Source organism: Gadus chalcogrammus, chromosome 15 (genome assembly GCF_026213295.1).
Source record: "Gadus chalcogrammus isolate NIFS_2021 chromosome 15, NIFS_Gcha_1.0, whole genome shotgun sequence".
Taxonomy (NCBI): Eukaryota; Metazoa; Chordata; class Actinopteri; order Gadiformes; family Gadidae; genus Gadus; species Gadus chalcogrammus.
The window spans coordinates 10,324,745-10,346,067 of record NC_079426.1 but is presented as its reverse complement, the minus strand read 5'-3'; the positions used below and the strand labels follow the sequence as shown (position 1 = coordinate 10,346,067).

Genomic DNA, 21,323 nt, shown 5'->3' with positions numbered 1-21,323 from the left:
TCCATGATGTCACGGGATCTACATGCCTTGTACATATGGCACCAGGACGTGGTGTCAATAGGTTGGCCAACGGGGCCCCGTATGTGTGTGTTTATAGCCACGGAGCTTAGGGACTCTCAAACCCCCCGCCCCCCCAATACTCTTTCATCTCATTTAAAGTGTATACACCACAAGTCACTCTCCACCACCAAGCGTCTCTCGCCTCTCTCTTGCCTCTCGCTCAGTGAGGGAGCTAGCAAGTACATCCATATGGCAATAAAAGGAGATGCATAAATTATAAGATGCTGCAATATGCCCCAGTGTTGGCACCGGGGGTTCCGTGGGTATACAAACAGTAGGGACGGTATTAGAGACTCGCACATGAAACATTTATGCGCACCGCTGCCTTTACGGATGCAGCCAGCAGCAACACACCAGAAACAGCCAAGTGGACAAGGGGATCCTCATTATTGACTGTTGTTGACAGACACCGACAGACACAGACACAGACACAGACACAGACACAGACACAGACACAGACACAGACACAGACACAGACACACACAGACACACACACAGACACACACACACACACACACACACACACACACACACACACACACACACACACATTACCTTGGGTTTGATGTTGCAGTGGCAGCACACCGTGTACAGATACTTAAGTGTCCTCCACAGCAGAATTATGAAGAGACCCCCGAAAAACGTCACCATGGAGGAGGCGAGGAATGCCCACCACATGCGCTGTCCATTATTGTCGCAGGGGACTTCGGAGGAGAACGGGATGACCACGTCTTCCATCTTAGACATGAAGATCGAGGAGTCCTTGTGTATATTATTAGAGTTAATACTGTTTGTCCTCATAGAGCTGCCGCTTCCACGGGGGACGGGACCACCTGCTTCGGCTAGCATCGAGGCGCCTTGGAGAGTCCGTGCCACCGTCCCCAGCCCCACTCGCCAGCCATGTTGCTTAGGGGAAAAAAATAATTAAAAAAAATTCCCCCTCTTCACCTTCGATTCTTCTTGCCCAACGGATTTGAGTCCGTGTGTATTTCAGCAGGGTAACATATGAATCGTAAACTGGGGTCTACGGCGTACAGCACACACGACAACACGCGTGAACTTGTCCGAAATAAGCGGTCCTCCGTGCCCTCTTGGAGAGAGGCATTTAAATCCGCAGCAATGACGAATCCTCCACACTTCTCATTTCGGAGGGGTTTCCGAGTCTCTGAGGGCGAACGACAACATGCTTAAAGATGGTCTTGTCTGGAGGCAGCCATGAGGGCTGCCTCTGTGTTTATTTATGATTTAAGTACAAGCGGCGAAGATAAATGATCGTAGCCTGTCCTTACCGGTCCGACCTCTCTCCCTCTCAGCCGTCTTCCATGAAGAGATCCAGTCGAGCGACGGACGCTCACAGAATCGATGTCACTTTCCTTCGGCGTCAATAAAATCGATGAACCGGCGGAATAATCTTAAATAACTACTCGAAATGTGTATTTCAGGGTCTGTGGATTTCGCTGCAATATTAACCCTACGTGGTCACAAATGCGGATTGTTGTTTTATTTTTTTGTCACTGCTGCGTAAATTGAATTGGGCTGTCTCTCTCTCTCTCTCTCTCTCTGGTTGTGTCTCTCTCCCTGCTCGGTGCCCCTGTAGCCGTTGCGCGGAGCGGCCAGCTATAGAGCCGCCTGTCACTTCGGCTCCGGAGACGCCAGAGAGATTTACAGGTAGGGGGGGAGCGGGGGGAGGAGGCTCTAATAATAAAGATGGACAGAGTGCGTTCATACCGCGTGGATGTTCCCTCCTCCCACGGCCGCAGTCGTAGGCTGCGCTTTGCGTATTTTTTGTGTGTTATTGTAAACGAAGTGACGCATGTCTCTTCTATAAAACTATACGCATTTGCAGAGTAGAGGATATTTCAGTTACCGTCATGTAGATTGTGGTTACATAGACAATATGTAAACTATACTATATTGTGTAGGCCAATAGGCCAAATCCCGTTATATGTAAGTATATGTTTTTATAAAGAATAAGTATGTTAAGTTATTTTGCGTTTTTTTGCTATTTTCTGGAAACGTGGACTTTCTCAAGGGTCCAAGCCAAGGGGTTCTGCCGTCGGTGGGCCTGCCCCCTGGATAAGTGTTGACCCGGGAGCAGCGACTCGGGCAAATGCAGCCACCTGTGTCACCCTGCTCATCCTGAGGGTCGCGGTGCAATAAACTGACAATAACCCGTCCAGTCACTTCCATGAACGCTCATCTCCAGCGAAAGTGGACGCAAATCCACACCCGTTGGGGCATTCACTGGGTTTTCTTAGGCATCAGAAATAAGAGCTGTTGTTTTAATGGGGAAAAGTAATGTATTAATAAAAACCACAGTTGGCCTACTGTCTCAATGGTCGATTGGACACATTTCTGCTTGAACATATGCCTATTTTATTGCTAGTACCAGGACATTAATAATGGGAGTTATTATGTCATAAACAGGCTTACCCAGCCTCGTGGAAATATTCCAATGAATTGTATGTTACCATATCTTGCACTAAGTCCATGTCAAAGATAACTTCCTCGTGTTTTAAGGAAGGCTTGAGGTTGCCAATGTAACTTCTTGATTTACCAGCCGTAGGACATGCTCCCACAGGATCAGCTGCTGTAACGGAATCCGAAACCCGGCCCATAAAATGCTAGACACGATCGTCCATCATTAGGATATAATGTAGAATAGTCTGTCTATCACATTTGTGGATACGACTACTGCTACTAATACAAATATTGAGTTCTCATGTCGGTGTAAATGAACACGCATATTTCCCTGGATGATATAGGCTTAGAGAATGTTAATGTATGCGGTGAAGATGCGCGGTGGGGGAGGTTTGCGATAGAGACATAAGGATTTAGCCCACGGACAGCTCCCTCCCACTCGGCCCCCTGCTGTTTTAACTAGGAACTGTCCGGTGTAAAAGGAAAATCCTATTATTCATGTTAAGGTCAAGCTCTGCTTGGGACAATAGGTAGGGGTCTACAGGGATTTCCGAATCCAAATGTTCATGATATGAGCAACCTGTTGAGGTACCTTTGTTCAAGGACACACCAGGCAAAAAAAAAAAAAATAGGCCAACATTTCCCCTACGATGTAGTAAATAATAAGTTATTAACATCTCTTCAATACAGTATTCCCTTTGTCAGTCATCATATAAACTAATGTAAAACAAGGAAAACAGACAAGGTATATAGGCATGCATATATTTAAAAATAATATAAATGTTTATGGTGGCTATTTAACTTCCCACTAGGTGTGATCCACTTTTGGGTCGTGACCCACAGTTGGAAACCCCCTGCTGTAGACGCTAGTTATATTTGCAGGAGTACTTGCAGTGTGAACATACTGAATATCATGGCTACTTTCACCCTGTCTCCAACTTAAAGGCCCTAATTACTATTACTACTACTACAGTGTGCACGGAAAATATGACAATGGCATCCTATGTCACCCCCATACACTGGAGAGTTTACAGCCAAATCCCTGCGTTAACTACCTCCCTCCCAGTGAGGTCATGCATAGCTGGGGCTTCTGCACATTCTATACATGAAGGTTCTCACAGTCAATCATGTTTACTGCTGGCCAGTACACTGGCCACTATGGCCACTCAGTTACAATAGAGGGAGAGGCTGGCAAGCTAGTGGTTTCTGTTCATGTAGTTATTGAGAATTGACACATCACTCAAATATGGCCAATTGCGGATTCTGGCATTAAGATAAAGGGAAACGGTGGAGCAATAGATAGAGACAGATAGGCCGACAGAAGCACAGACACATAGGCAACAATTTGGCTAGATAGGACAGACGGATATACATATTTAGTGCCATTTATTTAGTGCCATGATGAGGAGAAGGTAAGGCAAGCAACTCCAACAGCTCGAGCAGGCACACTCAACCCAGCACAGAGGAAGAGAGGAGCTTACCCAGGCACACTCAAACCAGCACAGAGGAAGAGAAGCTAACCCAGGAACTCTTAAGTTACCCCAACCAGAGGAAGAGAGGAGCTAAGCTAACCCAGTCACACCCAACACAGCACAAAGAGGAATAGAGGGTTGGGGGGGGGAGTTCCTCGCTATGTGGACAGCAGATTTGGCCTGGGAAGAGGCGGAGGTCTTGCAGGGTGGACGCCGCAGATCGCTGGCTGTCAGGACGCCGTCTTCTCAAGTTCGGAAAAGACATCAACAGCTGTTCTGAAACCCGCACCCCAGCAGGGCAGCTGGAGGGACGCAGGCTTTCCAAAACAGCCAGGAAGAAACTTCACAGATGGAATATGAATTGGGCAAGGACACATTTGGCACACAGAACGAATGCGTGTTGATGTTCGGTCTTTCCGCATAGTCAGTGTTGATCATGTTTTCCAAAATGTACAAAAAGTGGTGATCAATTTGTTCTAGTAGCGCAGCAGACTCATCAGTCATGTGCGGAACAAATCAGGGCTGGTTTGCGAACCAAACACCGAAAGAGTTGCAGAGTTCTGTGTTTTCCATCTGAGAACTATTCCACGAGATTGAGGTAGTGGATCCTCATTAGTTCTGATAGGAGATGGAAAGTAGATGGTCTACTCGTGTGGGAATTCCAAATATCTAATAATAAATCACTGCGACATGCTCACAAAGCCTTAAACACGCACCAAATATAATTAGCGAAGGTTATAATTTGAATCGTTAATGCTAATGTAAGCTTTATGTTAAAAGCGGCCCAACATCGATGCACACTCTAGGTTCTAGCACGCTACAGTTAATCATCTTCATGAATAATACCAGCAAAGAAGTGCAGCCATGTTGTCAGAGCGGTAAATTATACATAAATCTACATTAATAATAATTGAGGATAAAAGTAGCAATATGTTAACCGGTTTAAAGTTTGAGCTTCCATTAGAGCCTTACACCGTGAAGTTTGAGCCAACCTCACCAGTATGTGAAGCTGCTGTATAGCCATAAGGCTTACAGCAAAGCAGTTGTTTTTCGGGCCGATGTGTGCGCATTCGCTCAAATGAGCAGGGTAGGCAGCTGAAAGGCAATCCTGTCCTGTGACATCATTGGGCATGGGACCATGTGACCTGCTTTTCAGAGCTTGCAGAAAGTGGCCTACAGCTTGGGATGCTCAGAGTTCACAGCATGTCCCCAGGCTAATTAGATTGAAAAAAAACAAATGGTAATCCTGAGAATGGACACACTGTATTAATCATTTTCTTTATTCGACAAAGGCAGCGGATTGCCTCATACTTCCTTGGAAAAGTAAATTATTTATAGCTTGTAACTATCATCCATCTTAAGTATTATACTCGACAATTCCATCCGGAAGTGTCCTACTCTGTCGGATAAAGGGATTAATGTTTGGCCCCCACCATCAATACTTGTATATTAATTGCATCAACACTGAGCATCACTTGAGACTATGAGACTCATGCTAGGTTGGCCTACTAAACTGGAAATGTGTTGAAATCATCGTGGACCAACAGCGAGGGTTAAAATGCGCTGGGCAGGCAGAGAGATGTGCTGCATGGTTTTAAAAGCGTAGCAACCCCTAGCAGTCAGCCTAAGACTTGAAGAATGTGGCGCCCTGAAATGTTATCTCCATCACTCCCAGATCAAAATAGACATGCCTTTCTTCTTGAGCCCAAACAAAAGGGTGGCAAATTAATTCGCCCCACAAATCATTTTTTTGCCACCCTGAGATTAATTCACAACATAAATCGCTGGGCTGACAGAAGTGTGATCTCTTCACAGCCCATTAAGTGATAATGGAGACAGTTTGTTGTGATACAGAAAATGAGCTTTATTCTCTCATATTTATGTATAATTACATAGAAATCACATTCTCTCAGTGAAAGCAAATGTAATCAGTACCCGGCTTCTGGACTTCTTTAAAAATACAACAGTTTTCTGTTGTATCCCTTTCGTTTGATAGAACACTACCTAAATCAGAAAAATAGCAACATTTTATTTGTTTATGTCCATTTCATATGTAGCCCAACAGTCAAACTTCAGGACAAATTTACCTTGGTAAGCTGTGCAAGAGGAGATCCCTTTTCAACAAAATAAAGAGCATTTTCTTTTTCTAAATGAAGACTAAAAAGGCCATCAATGAAATGTACGGAACAAAATCAATACAAAAGAAAGTGAATTAGTTACAGTAGAAATTAACAGTACCTATTTATAGTCTACTGAAAACCTAGGAACAGATACAAGTTTAAGGTTCACAGGTAAACAAGTGCAAAACAGTAATACAAAGGGATAAAGTTGCCATAGTGAATTTTGGCACAAAAAATACAGATGGTTTGAGGAAGGGCAGAATACCTCACCGACAATTTTGCCTCTAGAATAAAAAAAAAGAAAGAAAATTAAATAACAATAAAACGTTACTAACATTTATATGGATCCCAGGAAAATCGTTACGATATTACCCTGCAATTTGCAATATAGTGTATTTTTTTCTAGTCATATTGATATGTGACTGACGAACAACCACAAAACCAAACCGTAAAAAAAAAAAACATGCCATTACCTGCTAAGACATGACTTGACGGCTAAAAGTATGCTAGGTCTATGACCTAGCTAGAAAATACATGTCATTTATTATATTTCTCAGGTGAATCTGCATACTGTCATTTGATATAGTCTCTATAGTGTCATTAAATATATGCGACAGAGTATGATAAGTTACACAGTGGTCTGTCTTGCCCTGGAGTGCATTTTGAGGATCTTTTCTTTCTCTTTTTTAAAACCCGTTGGCCGCCATTTTGGCCCCTGCCCTCAAGTAAAACCAACCTGTTTGCAGCTATTGTCAAGTGCTCGGCTGCTCTATGCTGTACTGGTCCCAAAGCACAGTCCTCCGGTCACCGACACCTGAACCGGTTCATCGTGGGTTGCATTTGAGAAGTTAAAAGAAGATGAACCTAGGTACTGGTATTGTAACCGGGACGCTGGTTTTCAGACCAGACCTCCCCTTCAAAAAAAAGGCACCATAGAAAGGCCTGTAAACCGTCTATAAACACCCAGCTACTGTAAGAACACAATGCATAGAAACAAACGGCAATATGTGTTTCAATGGGAGTTTCATGGCCATCACTGTTGGCACTCAGGCTCAGTAAGACCACAGCTACATACATATAGATATATCTCTGGCTCTTTCTCTCTATATACTTATATATATATATATATATATTATATATTTATATAATATAAAGAGGTTTGGTGCCTTCACACCCTTTACATAAAACTTCACCAGGAATCTGGTGTCTGATCCTGGCCTTCCATTTTTATAACGTTGAATACATGCCAACATCGACAGCCATGACTCAATCCAACCAATGACCGGAGTGGAAACAAAACCACAGATTTTGTGCCGCCATACATACAGAAACACAGGCACGCACACAGACATACTGACACCCACGGACACACACACACACAGACACATACGTATATGCACATAGAATGGGCATGTCAATGTAAAAAAAATAAACTGATGTCAGTTGGTGCGGAGGGTAAGGGTCTGGGATTCTTCATTTGAGTTGCTTGGGATTGGGTCAAAAATTAAGAGACGCACACTCAAAGCAAACATGTGACGCTAAAAAAAAACCTGACACTTCTTCTGAATGTAAACAGATGTGTGTGCTGTGGCGTTGCCGACGACAACGGCGACAACCAGAAATCTCGAAAGGAAGAACTTATGAACTCTGATGTCGAGTATCCAGTGCTACTAAACCTGCTTCAGAACATATCATATTAATAATAATAATAATAATAATAATAGTTGTAGGCGGGACAGATTACAAAGATAATACGAAATAAAAATATATATATATATTTAACTTTACATGTGTAATTCAATGTAGTGTACCTATTGGTATAGCATTTGAAAGATATAATTAGTGTTTAGAATTGGGAGAGGGGAAGGTTGATGAGGAAGGTGCAGCTTCCCGTAGTTGCAGACGGTGGCCTCTAGGGACCGCCAACGGGTGTCCACAGGACTTTACTTTGTTCCTGATCAACTATAGTCATGATCTGAGTGCAAATGTAGGGAAGAGTGCCACCCTGGACAATCCCTGCAAAATAAAGACGTTTTTTATTCATTATGAAAACTAGGGATTCGATTATTTTGTAGAAATATGCAACTGTGAGGTAAACATATGAATGTACCGAAACATAGTTTGTAAACATCACGTGTTGACTGACCTGTGAAAAACTTGCTGTACTCTTGCTCAATCTTCTGGGCACTCTCAAACTGCTCCTTGGAATGTTTTTGAGAAACTTTGTCCCGCAGATAAACCGGATCCTTCTGCTCCCTGGTTGAGGACACGGGAGTGAGTGAGTCGTTCAGCACCCCCACCTCATATATCCCCCCAATCACACTCAACACACATTTCCTCGGCCCCCATCCACCAACCCACCCTCGACCAACACACTGACCCTAAGCCTTTGAGAAGTGTAAAACTTTCTATTTTGATGTGCTGTAGGTCATGCTGTCCGTCCCCGTATAAGAACAGGGGACGGACAGATGACAGTATTCAATACATCAAATGTTTTTAGATTCATCGACTTTCACGGCTGTCAGACGAAGTATTGGTATTGGGAGTATTTGGCGGTTGAATTCACACAAAAATAATGAGAAGGTAAAGATTTAATTTGAACAATATCAGGACAAATAAATAAAATGAATGATTCCTTAACACTTTTAAAAAATATATTCATATATATATAATAACATTTTATGTGTGCATGCATACATGACCAAAGTGCAACTGTGAGCCAAATATGTCAATGTGTAAAATGCAATCGCTGGTATTCATATATCGTCGATAAGCAATGTTCAGTATGCATTTCTCTGAGGTGAGCACAAAGTCGAATCTCATCCTATCCTATAAAAGACGTGGGTTTTGCATGGTGCTTGGTAAACAAGATGCTACTCACTTGATTTGCTTGGCGTTCTTGTAGCGGATGAACACCACAATGGGGTAGATGTGAACACTGTGAAGCCTCTCGATAGCGTAGGAGGCAATGTCGAGCAAGCAGTGGCAGTCCTGTTTTAGAGGCGGGAAAAAAACAAACAAACAAACCAAAAAAATAACTGTTGGAGAACATATCATGTTTGGAGACACCTGCTGATGATACCGTATTATATCACACTTATTGACATTTGCCAGTTACAGGAAAGGGATTTTTTTTTCCTGTAACATCCTGCTGACATCTTGTATTGGACATCCCCGGTTTCGGTCTTGTCTCTTTAAGTGCAGTCCCAGATTGGCTCTGATAGAGTTTGATCATGGGAAGGGCGGTGGTACCTTTTCACTCATTTCCTTTATAGAGGCCACGGTGGTCACGTCAAAATGACCGCTCCGCCGCTTGTAGTCGATGAAGAGGCAGTCCTTGACTCCGCGCTCGATGGCTTGCTGAGAGGCCTTCATCACCTCTGAGGACGACAAACACAACACACAGACACAGTGAAGACACTATGGAGACGTGTAGATGTTCTGCAGAGAACCTAACCAAAGGAGGACGACAAACACAACACTCAGACACAGTGAAGACACTATGGAGACGTGTAGATGTTCTGCCTAACCAAATGAGGGAAAATTGGGTGATTTTTATTTCCGTCGATTTAAGACAAGAAATACGTTTAGGGCTTATTTTACTTTATATTGGCAAATATTGTCTTGCAAAAAATTATTTATTTATTTTTGATGGAAAACGTTGTGAAATAGTTAGGAGTTGCAAGCAGTTAGAATTGGCCAAGTACACGGGCCTGAAGAAAAGCTACAGCCTTCAGTCTATTTTTAAAGGGCGCCACTGATGCGGGCGTTTCAGGTGGCGACGGGGCGGCGGGGCCAACGCACCGAGCACACATCTGCAGAACTTCCCCGGAGACTCCTTCACCAGCATGTCCTTGACGGGGTCGCTGAGCGGGCCCAGCACCAGCACGGGCCGCAGGGACGAGCACTCCACCTTCTGGACCCTCTGGTAGGCCAGGCTCAGACAGTCTGGGCCGCCACAGAGAGACGCACGCAGAACACCGCCGGCACACGGGGGGGAACGAGACAAGGAGGGAAACTAGAAAATTATCACAATGGTCGTCACCGATTAAACGCTTAAAGCAAATAATACTTAAGCCTATTATCTTCAATCTTGCTTTGTCCTCGGGGGCCATTTTGTCAAATAATTTGACAGTTTTGGTTTTATACTCGTACACTGCAGGGATGCCCTTAACCATTTTGGAACTAATACTTTAGAGATTTTGCTTAAATACTTAATTGGCATCGGTGACTATTTTGTAAAAGTGGTTGATTTTATTTTGTCGATTCATAAATTGCATTATGAATGTAAATTCTCTTTCAGACTTCAGCCCTTAGAGTTTTATCAGCTTAAATCCTTCCTTGGCACCAGTTTGCCTCAAACAGTTGGCAGCTGGTTGTGTGTGGTGTTGTTGTTCTGCCCACCGTCGAGGAGAGGGATGGAGTCTGTGCTGACGGCGTCCAGAGCCACCGTCTCCTTGCTGTCCTTGGAGCTGCTGCGCTTGTGCTTCTGCTTCCGCCGGAAGAAGGAGCGCCGGGCGGCCGCCGACAGCGTCTTCCCGCCGTCCTCCTTCAGCTCCGTCATGCTGTGGCGCCGGTGGAACTCCTGGTCCATCCTGAGGCACAGTCACACAGACACACAGACAGTGAGCAAGAGTGCGTTTGTGAGGGGAGGGGGAGTCCTTTTCATACTGGTAAGAATGATAGTATGGGGTCAGGTCAGTGTTAATATTTCAATAACCAGCAAGAGAGAAAAAAATCCATCACTGAAGCTAGTTTTCATTATTCACACATACATGCGGGAGTACGTGTGTACGTGTGTACGCGTGTGCGTGTGTGTGTGTTTGTGCGCGCGTGCCTGTGCACATGCATGTCCAATATTGAAGCGCATGTGCGGGGAGTCCCATTGCCACTCACATGTACTTGCTGGGGATCTGGCCCCGCTGGATCTGCTGTGCGTTCTCGTCCAGCTGCCAGGCCATCCACGTGCCGAAGCTGCCCTTGGGCAGGGACTGGTCCACGTGGAGGATGTCGTCCTTCTTGAAGCTCAGGTCCCCCGCCGCCTCCCCGACACGCTCATAAAGTGCTCTGGGAAGAGGAGGAGGTGGTGGTGAGTGAAGTGGTGGTGGAGGAGGAGGAGACCAATGGGAAAATGTGTGTGTGTGGGGGGGGGGGGGTTAGGTTTCGGAGGTGGGTGGGGTGTTGATGTGAGTGATGGAGGAGGTGGTAATGTTTTGAGGGTGGGGGGTGGTGGTGATGAAAGGTTAGGGTGGTTGGGATGGTATGTGGATTTGAGGGTGGTGGTGGTGGTGGGGGCGGGTGCAGATGAGAGCCGGGTGTCATTGAGACATGCACGGGTGTACGACACCAGGGTTTGATTGCGGGGTGAGTTGGGGTGAAGGAGTGGAGTGCGAGCGGGCGGAGATGAACGGAGAAGGGGAAACACGAGGAGTGGACGGAGGTGGTGAGAGAGAGAGCGGGAGAAGGAGAAAGAGAGAGGAAGGAGAGAGTTACTTAATCCATCTACTTAATGCACAGTGCTGCATTTCCCCTCGTAAGTCAGGCCCCCCCCGCCCCCGCCCCGAGGCGGCCTATGGGTGACAGCCTGCCCGATCCCCTTCCCTATTTACTGCACATGACAACCCGTCCTCGCTCGCCCGTACGACAAGCGAGGCGAAGGGAGGCAGCTGGCTGAGACGAAGGCGGAACAGGTTCAGTGTGTCTGCGACGCCACGTCTGCCTTTACAGAGGAAAACAGGCTTCAAAGCCCCTTCCCTGCCTGCCTGCCGCTCGTCTGGGACACGGCAAACTTTTCCCAGTCAGAAAGTGGGCGTCGGCGGCAGCGGCGTCGTGACTTGGCTGTCGCGTCGTGACAAGAGAACATCATGAAAAGGGCGGGAGGGCTGCTGAGAGATTAGAAAGGGGGCTTATCTTTGGGTCACGATTGTGATCCTCACAGGTTCGATCAGGGAGATTGGGGCGTTTCCAGTGGGCCGTGCTCAGTGGTGTGTCTATATATAGCAGGGGTGCCCAACCAGTCGATCGCGGTCTACCAGTAGATCGCCGACAGATCCCAAGTCGATCGCGAGGGGTGAAGCAAAAAAAAAAAAAAAAAGTTTTTTTTTTTTTTTTTTTTTTTTTTAATAAAATTAAATTTGCGCGGGACATATACGTGCGGTAGCGCATGTGCTGTTAACAGCAGTTGAAAGCCGTCAACAGTAGTTACACACTCCTAAACGTTGGCATGGCTGAGGGGAAACAAGCTAAGACCTACCATTTTCACCCTGAGTGGGAGGAAGATTATTGATTATCGTTGAGAAGGTGCCGTGCGCAGACGGAATGAAACCCCCACTGAAGTCCGTAGGTTCACGATACAACCTCCCCCCCCCCCTCCCCCCCCACAATTGTTCTCTCTACCCCCCCCCCCTCCCCCGTCAACAATTGTTCTCTACCCCCCCCCCCCCCCCCCCCCCCCCCCCCCCCGTCAACAATTGTTCTCTACCTACCCCCCCGTCAACAATTGTTCTCTACCCCCCCCCCCCCCCCGCTTGAAGGTAGGTTTGCTGGTAGATCTCGGGAGGTTGGCTACTTGAAAAGTAGATCTTGGGTCAAAAAAGGTTGGGCACCCCTGATATATAGGGTCATGTGTGCGGGGACGGAGAGGGGGGTACTTTGGAAAATTGCTATGAGCTCTTTAGGGTGCGGTCACAAATAGCCCCTTACAATGAGGGGGGGGGGGGGGGGGGGGGGAGATGTGTGTGTGTGTGTGTGTGTGTGTGTGTGTGTGTGTGTGTGTGTGTGTGTGTGTGTGTGTGTGTGTGTGTGTGTGTGTGTGTGTGTGTGTGTGTGTGTGTGTGTGTGTGTGTGTGTGTGTGCGCGCTCGCTCGCTCTTCTCCCCGTACCTGATATAGAAGCCGTCCCCCGGTGTGTCCTTCAGGGCGCTGAAGTCGGTGGGCCGGTGCTGGACCAGGAGTGTGACCGCGTCGGCGGGCTTCAACATCTCCACGTACACCTCCTCCGCCGTCTTGCTCCTCATGCTCACCGAGTTGTACTGCAAGCAAACGGCGGGAAGAGCACCAACCAAAGTCAATGGGGGACACTATGGGGGACACTATGAGGCACGCGCTCACGACACCAACCAAAGTCAATGGGGGACACTATGAGGCACCACTGGGTGCTCTCCTCCGTCGGAGGGGGGAAATTATTACCTACAAACACCCTGCAAGCGACGGGACGGAAGAGCGCCGAGAACGGTTCCGTCCGAGCTTCGGGTCCTATTAAAACTTGTTTTCCCCGTATTGATTTTCATCAGGCAGGCACCGGTGGAGGTGAGCTGGGGGGGGGGGGGGGGGGGGGGGGGGTGGGGGGGGGGGGGGGGGGTTGAGTAGGAACTAAATGGGGATAGGGAATGGGGTTTGATGACAAACGGTGTTGTTACGCTTCAAGGCGTGTGTGCGTGTGTGTGTGTGTGTGTGTGTGTGTGTGTGTGTGTGTGTGTGATGTGAAAAGCCAGGATTGGTCCTGGCTGTGATTTTACTGGCTGCTAGACCCATCACTCACAGCCAGAGAGCGGGCGATCACAACAGGCGATCAATACAGATCGGTGATTGGCAGAGAGGAATGGCGATTGCTTTTGGCAGCAGCCGCGGCGGACTCAGTGGCTGCCCAAGCGATCGATCGGACGGAAAAAGTTTTGGGGCAGTTGGACGACAGAATCACCGCTTTCGAAGTGGCCTACTTCAGTGAAGATATATTGGAACCAAAACGTCAACAAAAAATGTACAAAGAACAAAAAAATAGCTATTTTGGCTACCCCTCACTGCTTTGATTCCGTCTTCTGGAATCTAAAATGTATCCCTTGGGTTTGGGTTCAATTGATAAATGAATTATTTATAAGTTATTTAGCAATCTCATTCTTTTTTCAGTAAATGAAAGACAAAAAAAAAACACAGCGTCATGAAAGCGGTCTAAATTCTGAAACATCTTGGCAGAGATGGTGTCCTTATAATATCCTGCCCCCATTCCAAAGATGTATATAATATGAGATGACTGAATCATCTTAAAAATGTCATTCCTATTTAGTCTCCTGATTTGATACGACTTTATCCTTTCTTTTCTGGGGCAGGAGGTATGTAGGCAGAAAGAGGTATTTTATTTTTAGGCTACATTTTGTTTGAATCCACAAAAATATGAAAAATTATATAGAAATAGCATACCCTATATCTGACTCAAAAAATATGTTTCTGCTTTAATTATTAAGAAGTCAAAACACATCCCCGTAGTCACAACTTTGAACTGGACCAATAGAGATCGATAGTTCTACGTTTCTAACTAATTGACACCATGTATAGGAATTTGTCTGTTTGGCAGCGTTTTGTCAAAAAGGACGACAAAACCGTATGTCGGCATATCATCTAAAAACGTTGCTTGTCCTCTTTCGCTTAACGCTTGAAAGGCTTTGAATGTGAATAAATCTGAATTGGCACCTTGGCATGCATCGCATTACCCATCATTGCGACCCATCCATTATTAAAACACAGAACATAAGTCTGATCTTTTTGTTTTTTTCTTGTTGTCCCTTCTGCCATGCTGCCAGACACTCCTTGGCTAACCCTTAATGGAGTTCCTTGAAGCTCTGCCGTAACCGAATCGTATCCCAACCAAGAGCGGATCTGAAACCTACCTTCATCATCCAACACAGCACCAACGTGACATTTAAGCTACTAGGTGGAGAAAATAATCTAGAAATCCCCCCACACACACACCCCCATCCCTATCCCCGACCCCTCATACAGCCCTTGTGTACACTTAATACACACACAGACACACACACACACACACACACACGCACACACGCACACACAGGCCTACCTCCAGGATGAGGTCCCCCGGCAGCAGGCCGTCGGGACCCCTGGCCGGGCTGTCCTCCTCCAGGCTCTCCACGTAGACCCCCCGGAGGTTCCCCCCGCACAGCGTCACGCCCACCTCCACGCCGGGCCGACGCACCGTCACCAGCCGGGGCTCCCCCACCCCCTTCCCGCCGCCGTCACAGGGCCTCCTGGGTCAGCGCGAGGGAGGGGGCGGGAAAGGGGACGGTTAAGCTCTGGACGTTTCCCTCCACAGCGACTTACAGGTGAGGCGGGGAATAAGTGAATTGCGCGGTGAAGACTGATGAAATGGCAAAACAAATAACAGGCCGCACAAGCAGGTCCCTAAAAAACATTTATCAAAGTGGGCGCACCGAGAGTTATTGGTGTTCCCACTTGAAGTCAGTGGAATCATATATTGAAGTGGATGCTGAGTGCAGGGGGGAGGCATAAGTGCATAGCAACACAATAATAGTCCACGCATAAAGTGCAACAACAACAAAGTCCAACCAAACATGAGCTTATGATTAAACCAACGCTCCAACGCTGAGCGCGACGTGCGCGGCCTGCGGCCGACCGACCTGATGCAGCTGCTGGGGCTGGTGGTGGGGGACGTCTGCTTGGAGGAGGGCGTGAGCGTGCCCTCGTCCTGCTCACTGAGGGTGTCCACCACGGGGTGAGTGTCTGGGGCGGGGGTGCCGCTGGGAAGGGGCGTGGTCGGGGCGGAGCTGACTGGCTCCAGCCTGGAGCTGTGGGGAGCACATGAATTCATGAATTCGTTGAAATGAATCGGAATCGGTTTTATTAATGAAGAAACGAAGAAGATGTATAGACGATTTCAATGTCGGCAAATTATTATGGCCAAGTTGTCTTTGCACCGACTCTCTCTAGATGACCTACTGCGGAATTTTGAAGGGTCATGGGTCTGTATACAAAAGGACCTTTAGGAGACCTGTCAATCAATCATTATAAATATCTCCCGCAACCCCATATACATATTAAACGGCCCAAAGTGGGTCCCGACTCCAACCACTCCTAGAGCAGTGGTTGGAAACCACTGCCCTAGCGTATGTATGTGAATGTGACGAGGAGTCGACCTGTTAGTGAACGTAGTACTGCATTAGCAGCCAGCTACATTGACTAGTAGCTCCCAGAGAGTAGTAATGATTCCTACGCTGCAACTGTAAAAGCACCAGTGGGAGAGACACTGGAGGTCTGTGTGTGCTTCTTGAACACGAGTAAGTAGGCAGCAGCAGCATCACCTGGAGCGGGAGTGGATGCCCAGCTGGTACATGTGGGGGTTGTACTGGGCCATGATGGTGACGGTATCACACTGCTGGCCAATGATGAGCCGCGCCTGCTGCTCTGTGGCGATCCGCAGGTTGATGCCGTTGAACTGGTGTGGGAAGCGGGGGGGGGAGCGAGAGAGAGGGCGAGAGAGAGAGAGGGAAGGGCGAGAGAGAGAGAGAGAAGGAAGGGCGAGAGAGAGAGAGAGAGAGAGAGAGAGAGAGAGAGAGAAGGGCGAGGGAAGGGCGAGGGAAGGGCGAGAGGGAAGGGCGAGAGGGAAGGGCGAGAGGGAGAGAGAGAGAGAGAGAGAGAGAGAGAGAGAGAGAGAGAGAGAGAGAGAGAGAGAGAGAGAGAGAGAGAGGGAAGGGCGAGAGGGAAGGGCGAGAGGGAGAGGGAAGGGCGAGAGAGAGAGGGAAGGGCGAGAGAGAGAGGGAAGGGAGAGAGAGAGGGAAGGGCGAGAGAGAGAGAGAGAGAGGGGAGAGAGAGAAGGTCGAGAGAGCGAGACAGAAAGGGAGGGCGAGAGAGCAAAGGGCGAGAGAGAGAGAGGAAGGGCGAGAGAGAGAGGGGAGCGAGTGCGAGCGAAAGAAGCAGAAACATAAAAAAGAAAGGAAGATAGAAAGATAAAAAACGAGAGAGGACAGGAGAAAACACATTTAAATGTTGTGTATGAATGGATTACTTAGTGCTTATTGTGTATGCACTTGAAAATAAACTTGAAACTTGAGTCTTCGCCAAATACATGCAGTGTTTGGGGGGGGGGGTGAGGGTTGAGGGCTGAGTTTGTTTGCTCTCAAGCACACAAACACAAAAACAGATGCAGCGATTTTTATTGTTTCGTAAGCCAAGTATTACAGGCTCGATCCTGAAGTGCTCAAGACCTGGCTGGCGGTACGTATATAAAGTCACTAATGCATATTTATAAACTGCCAGCCCCCATTCTGTGTGATATTCATCACAAGGCTGGCTCGGCTGCTGGCGGATGGGGGGGTCCGCCCACGTCGCCATCGCCATCCAGAACACCGCGGATCAAAGAGCATGCGGGGATAACTAAGCCAATGGCATTGTGGGTAGGACCAGCTGGCAGTGCCTGTACCTCTCCTGATTCAAAAACACCAGTAGGAGAACGGTATTAAATACGCCGTCATCAGAATTAACTTCCCAGCCTGCTGGAAGCCCCCATAGCACGGCACCCCAACTTCCCAATTCCATCCATTTGAAAAGAAACACATTTCCATAAATTTTACGCATATTATTAATTAATATAACTTTAATTTCAATAGTTTGTAGAAAGAAAAGTTTTGTCCCCATACTGCCCCCAGTTATTAAACCACTGCCATTAGATCCTCTCTCTCTCTCTCACCCTCTCTCGTACCACTAGAGCCTTCGTCTCTCTCTCCTAGAGCCTTCTGTCTCTCTCTCCTAGAGCCTTCTGTCTCTCTCTCCTAGAGCCTTCCGTCTCTCTCTCCTAGAGCCTTCTCTCTCTCGTACCACTAGAGCCTTCTGTCTCTCTCTCCTAGAGCCTACTCTCTCTCGTACCACTAGAGCCTTCTGTCTCTCTCTCTTAGAGTCTTCTCTCTCGTACAACTAGAGCCTTCCGTCTCTCTCCCCTAAAGCCTTCTCTCTCTCTTGTACGTACCACTAGAGCCTACTGTCTCCCTCTCCTAGAGCCTTCTGTCTCTCTCGTACCACTAGAGCCTTCTGTCTCTCTCCCCTAGAGCCTTCTCTCTCTCTCTCGTACCACTAGGGCCTTCCGTCTCTCTCTCCTAGAGCCTACTCTCTCTCTCGTACCACTAGAGCCTTCTGTCTCTCTCTCCTAAAGCCTTCTCTCTCTCTTGTACCACTAGAGCCTTCTGTCTCTCTCTCCTAGAGCCTACTCTCTCTCTCGTACCACTAGAGCCTTCTGTCTCTCTCTCCTAGAGCCTACTCTCTCTCTCGTACCACTAGAGCCTTCTCTCTCTCTCTCCTAGAGCCTACTCTCTCTCTCGTACCACTAGAGCCTTCCGTCTCTCTCTCCTAAAGCCTTCTCTCTCTCTTGTACCACTAGAGCCTACTGTCTCTCTCTCCTAGAGCCTTCTCTCTCACGTACCTCCAGCAGCTGGTCTCCGTACTCCAGCCCTGCCTGGTGCGCTATGCTGCCCCCCGTGACCTTGGAGACGAAGATGCCGCCGTTCTCCCCGCTGACGATGGAGATGCCCAGAGGCTCCGCCCCCTTGTACACCACCACGTTGCGCGGCTCCTCCAGGTAGGGCCTGACGGGGGGGGATGGGAGGAGAGGGTGACTGATGGAGGACATAACAGGGTTTCAAGGGGAGCAGTGAGCGAGGGACTCTGTGAGGGCGTACGAGTATGTGAGTGCAAGAGGATAAAAGAGTGCAGAAGTCTGTTTGTGTGCAAGTGTGCTTGAGTGTGAGGGTATGTGGGTTAGGGTATGTGAGTGAGGGTTAGTGTGTGCGTGTGTGTGAGGGTATGTGGGTTAGGGTATGCGAGTGAGGGTTAGTGTGTGCGTGTGTGTGAGAGAGTAAGGGAGTGTGTGTGTGTGAGATTGAGTGTGTAAGAGTGCTTGTGAGTGTCTAACAGTTATTGCCCAAGAGTGTGTGTCAGCTTGTAACAATGAGAGTGTGAGAGTGAGTGTGCAACAGTGAGAATCTAACAGGGAGCATATAAGAGTGAGCGTGTAAGAGTGAGTAACAATGAGAATCTAATAGTGAGCATATAAGAGTGAGAGTGTAAGAGTGAGTGGGTAAGAGTGAGAATCTAACAGTGAGCATATAACAGTGAGCATGTAAGTGTGGCATGTAAGAGTGAGCGTGTAAGAGTGAGCGTGTAAGAGTGAGCGTGTAAGAGTGAGCGTGTAAGAGTGAGCGTGTAAGAGTGAGCGTGTAAGAGTGAGCGTGTAAGAGTGAGCGTGTAAGAGTGAGCGTGTAACTATCCCCAAGTCCCGCACACAAACATGTTCACCAGCACGCAGCTTTCAACCACAAAGACCACACAAAGCATCAAAGGAAACGCATGCAGGACGTTTCCTTGTAGCAGATTAAACCTGCATGTGCAACGTCATCCAGAATTGGCTTTGCAACGCTACATGGCTTCAGGAAGGAGAAGGGACAGAGGAGGGGATTAGCAGCCAAAGTGAAACTGTGTTCAGCAACCAAGGAAGCTGAGGACTGAATTTTAATGCATGGCATGAATATATAAAGGCAGACTCAATGATTTAGCTTGGCTTGTAACATAAATGTACACCCATATATATATAAGTTTATATATGTATTGCTTGTGCGGTCATCTTTGAGCATGCAACATTGGGATTTCCTTTGAGGCTTTCTGGGATGGATTTGGCTCTGAAGCAGGCAGCATATAGGGCAGCCTATTACCATTAAACATTCAGATACCATATAGAATGAGAGTTACATCCTATGAAGGGAGGGCACCTGTGCAGCGCCAGTTAGCATGCTAGCACTAGCATGCTATGCAAGTGTAATTACACAGCATCACATAGCATGAACCAGCGATCGGCGGACTGGACGACGCATCATTGTTTGGGGCCGGTGGAGAAGGAGGGAGGGAGGGAAGGACGATTGCCTCATAGTGCCTTGAAGCCTTCACCACAATATCACTGGCGCACCATTGATATTGGATGGGAGAAGGGATATGCGTGTTTGTGCGTATGTGTGTGTGTTTTGGGGGGGGGGGGGGAGATGATTGAGGATATTCCTTTTATTGCTGGGGCAACAACGAACCTGAGGCTCCTGAGAGAGGAGAACCGTGGCCTCGCAGCCAGAGGGAGCCTGAGGAAAGATCGGTTACGATACAGTGGTCTGGACGAGGAGGAGGAGGAGGTGGAGAGTACAGGTGGGAGACAGAGAGGTTGGCGGAGCAGCAGAAGACGCAGAAAGAGAGGTAAAGGCAGAGAGGACACAAAAAACGGGAAGGAAGCAGCAGAGAAGACGTAAACGAGTGGACATCGATGTTCACATACAAACACACAAGCGCACACACAGGAACACAGAAGAGAGATCTAACACGGCAGACTGCCAGGACAGAGAGAAAAAGAAAAAAGGGGGAGAACGAGGACGGGAGCGCCACACATTTGGCAGATCCCAAACCCTCCCGCGAGCGGGACTCTTAAAGTGTGAGGGAATTTCCCCCAGAGCCCTGCTACTTCAAATGGACTCTTGACGAGAGGAGGAAGAGAGATATCTCTGACCACCACAGAACACTAGTTGCCTAGCAACCAAGCAACCACCAGCCCCGCCCCCACTTCCCCCGTGTGATAAAGGACCGTACAGGATCACACGGCTGCAAATCAACTGGGAGGTTCTTTCCGTCCGGATTCGACTGAAGTCACTTCATCCCAATGCACAGTACATATAACAATATGTACTGCACCCTATAACCTGCACCGAAAGCTCTGCTTTTTAAGCTCTGCAAGGTACCTGGCGTACCTGTCTTTACGGCGCTCTCCCATTGGCAGGGGGCTGACGGAGATCCGGGGCAAGGTGGAAATGGAGCCCTGCGATTGGCTGCTGGCGAAGGAGGAGGTCTCCAGGTTGAGCGGCGATTGTGGGGGGGTGATGAGACTGGGGCTGCTGCACTCCGAGTGCGAGAGGGAGCCTGGGATTGAATAAGAAATGGAGAGCAAAAGAGAGCAAGAAAGCGAGAATGAGAGAGGAAGAGAACGAAAAGGGGAAAAGTGAGAGAAAATCAAGTTAAGGGGTAAGCTGTCTCGGCTGAGCTGTGGTACACAGGGTCTGCGGAGAGTGGCTGGGAACATGGAAACAGTCACAGCACAAGCCGTTTAGACGTCTAATCAATACACGTTAGGCAGGGTGTATCCACCATGCTACCACCTCTACTGCTCTCCGTGGGCTTTAAGACTATGGTTTGGGTCCCCCCCAATCAATATCCTGCTCCACGTCAGAGGTAATACGAACAAAATAGAATTAAATGAACATAAATGGATAGCCTGTTGAGGAGATCAAACACAACATCATGATGTGGTTGTCGGTCGTCCACTAGTGGCTTCTCAAGCTACTCCAAACGACATAATATGCTAAAGCAAGAACAGGAGTAGTACTGTAGTAGTGGGGTCATCTCAATCACTTGGAACAAATACCCAT

At 47.8% G+C, this 21,323-nt stretch overlaps 2 protein-coding genes across 3 annotated transcripts in view; both read right to left on the bottom strand.

The window, feature by feature from the left end:
- kcnma1a (potassium large conductance calcium-activated channel, subfamily M, alpha member 1a) overlaps window positions 1–1,712 on the bottom strand; it is a 163,331-nt gene extending 161,619 nt beyond the window's left edge. Inside the window, exons 1-2 of the mRNA XM_056610202.1 lie at window positions 1,350–1,712; window positions 616–1,225 (exon numbers count right to left, since the gene is read on the bottom strand). Coding sequence (XP_056466177.1) covers window positions 616–909 — 294 coding nt within the window. The 5' untranslated portion in view covers window positions 910–1,225; window positions 1,350–1,712. The remainder of the gene's footprint in view (window positions 1–615; window positions 1,226–1,349) is intronic.
- A 3,796-nt stretch (window positions 1,713–5,508) lies between these two features.
- The window catches only part of dlg5a (discs, large homolog 5a (Drosophila)), a 47,478-nt gene continuing 31,663 nt past the window's right edge, over window positions 5,509–21,323 (bottom strand). For both annotated transcript variants that reach the window (XM_056610200.1, XM_056610201.1), the window contains exons 21-33: window positions 20,649–20,817; window positions 18,293–18,455; window positions 16,182–16,315; window positions 15,501–15,668; window positions 14,924–15,110; window positions 12,955–13,103; window positions 10,970–11,140; window positions 10,478–10,668; window positions 9,878–10,021; window positions 9,326–9,453; window positions 8,955–9,064; window positions 8,220–8,329; window positions 5,509–8,089 (exon numbers count right to left, since the gene is read on the bottom strand). In XM_056610200.1, the coding sequence (XP_056466175.1) occupies window positions 7,986–8,089; window positions 8,220–8,329; window positions 8,955–9,064; window positions 9,326–9,453; window positions 9,878–10,021; window positions 10,478–10,668; window positions 10,970–11,140; window positions 12,955–13,103; window positions 14,924–15,110; window positions 15,501–15,668; window positions 16,182–16,315; window positions 18,293–18,455; window positions 20,649–20,817 (1,928 nt within the window). In that variant the 3' untranslated portion in view covers window positions 5,509–7,985. The remainder of the gene's footprint in view (window positions 8,090–8,219; window positions 8,330–8,954; window positions 9,065–9,325; window positions 9,454–9,877; window positions 10,022–10,477; window positions 10,669–10,969; window positions 11,141–12,954; window positions 13,104–14,923; window positions 15,111–15,500; window positions 15,669–16,181; window positions 16,316–18,292; window positions 18,456–20,648; window positions 20,818–21,323) is intronic.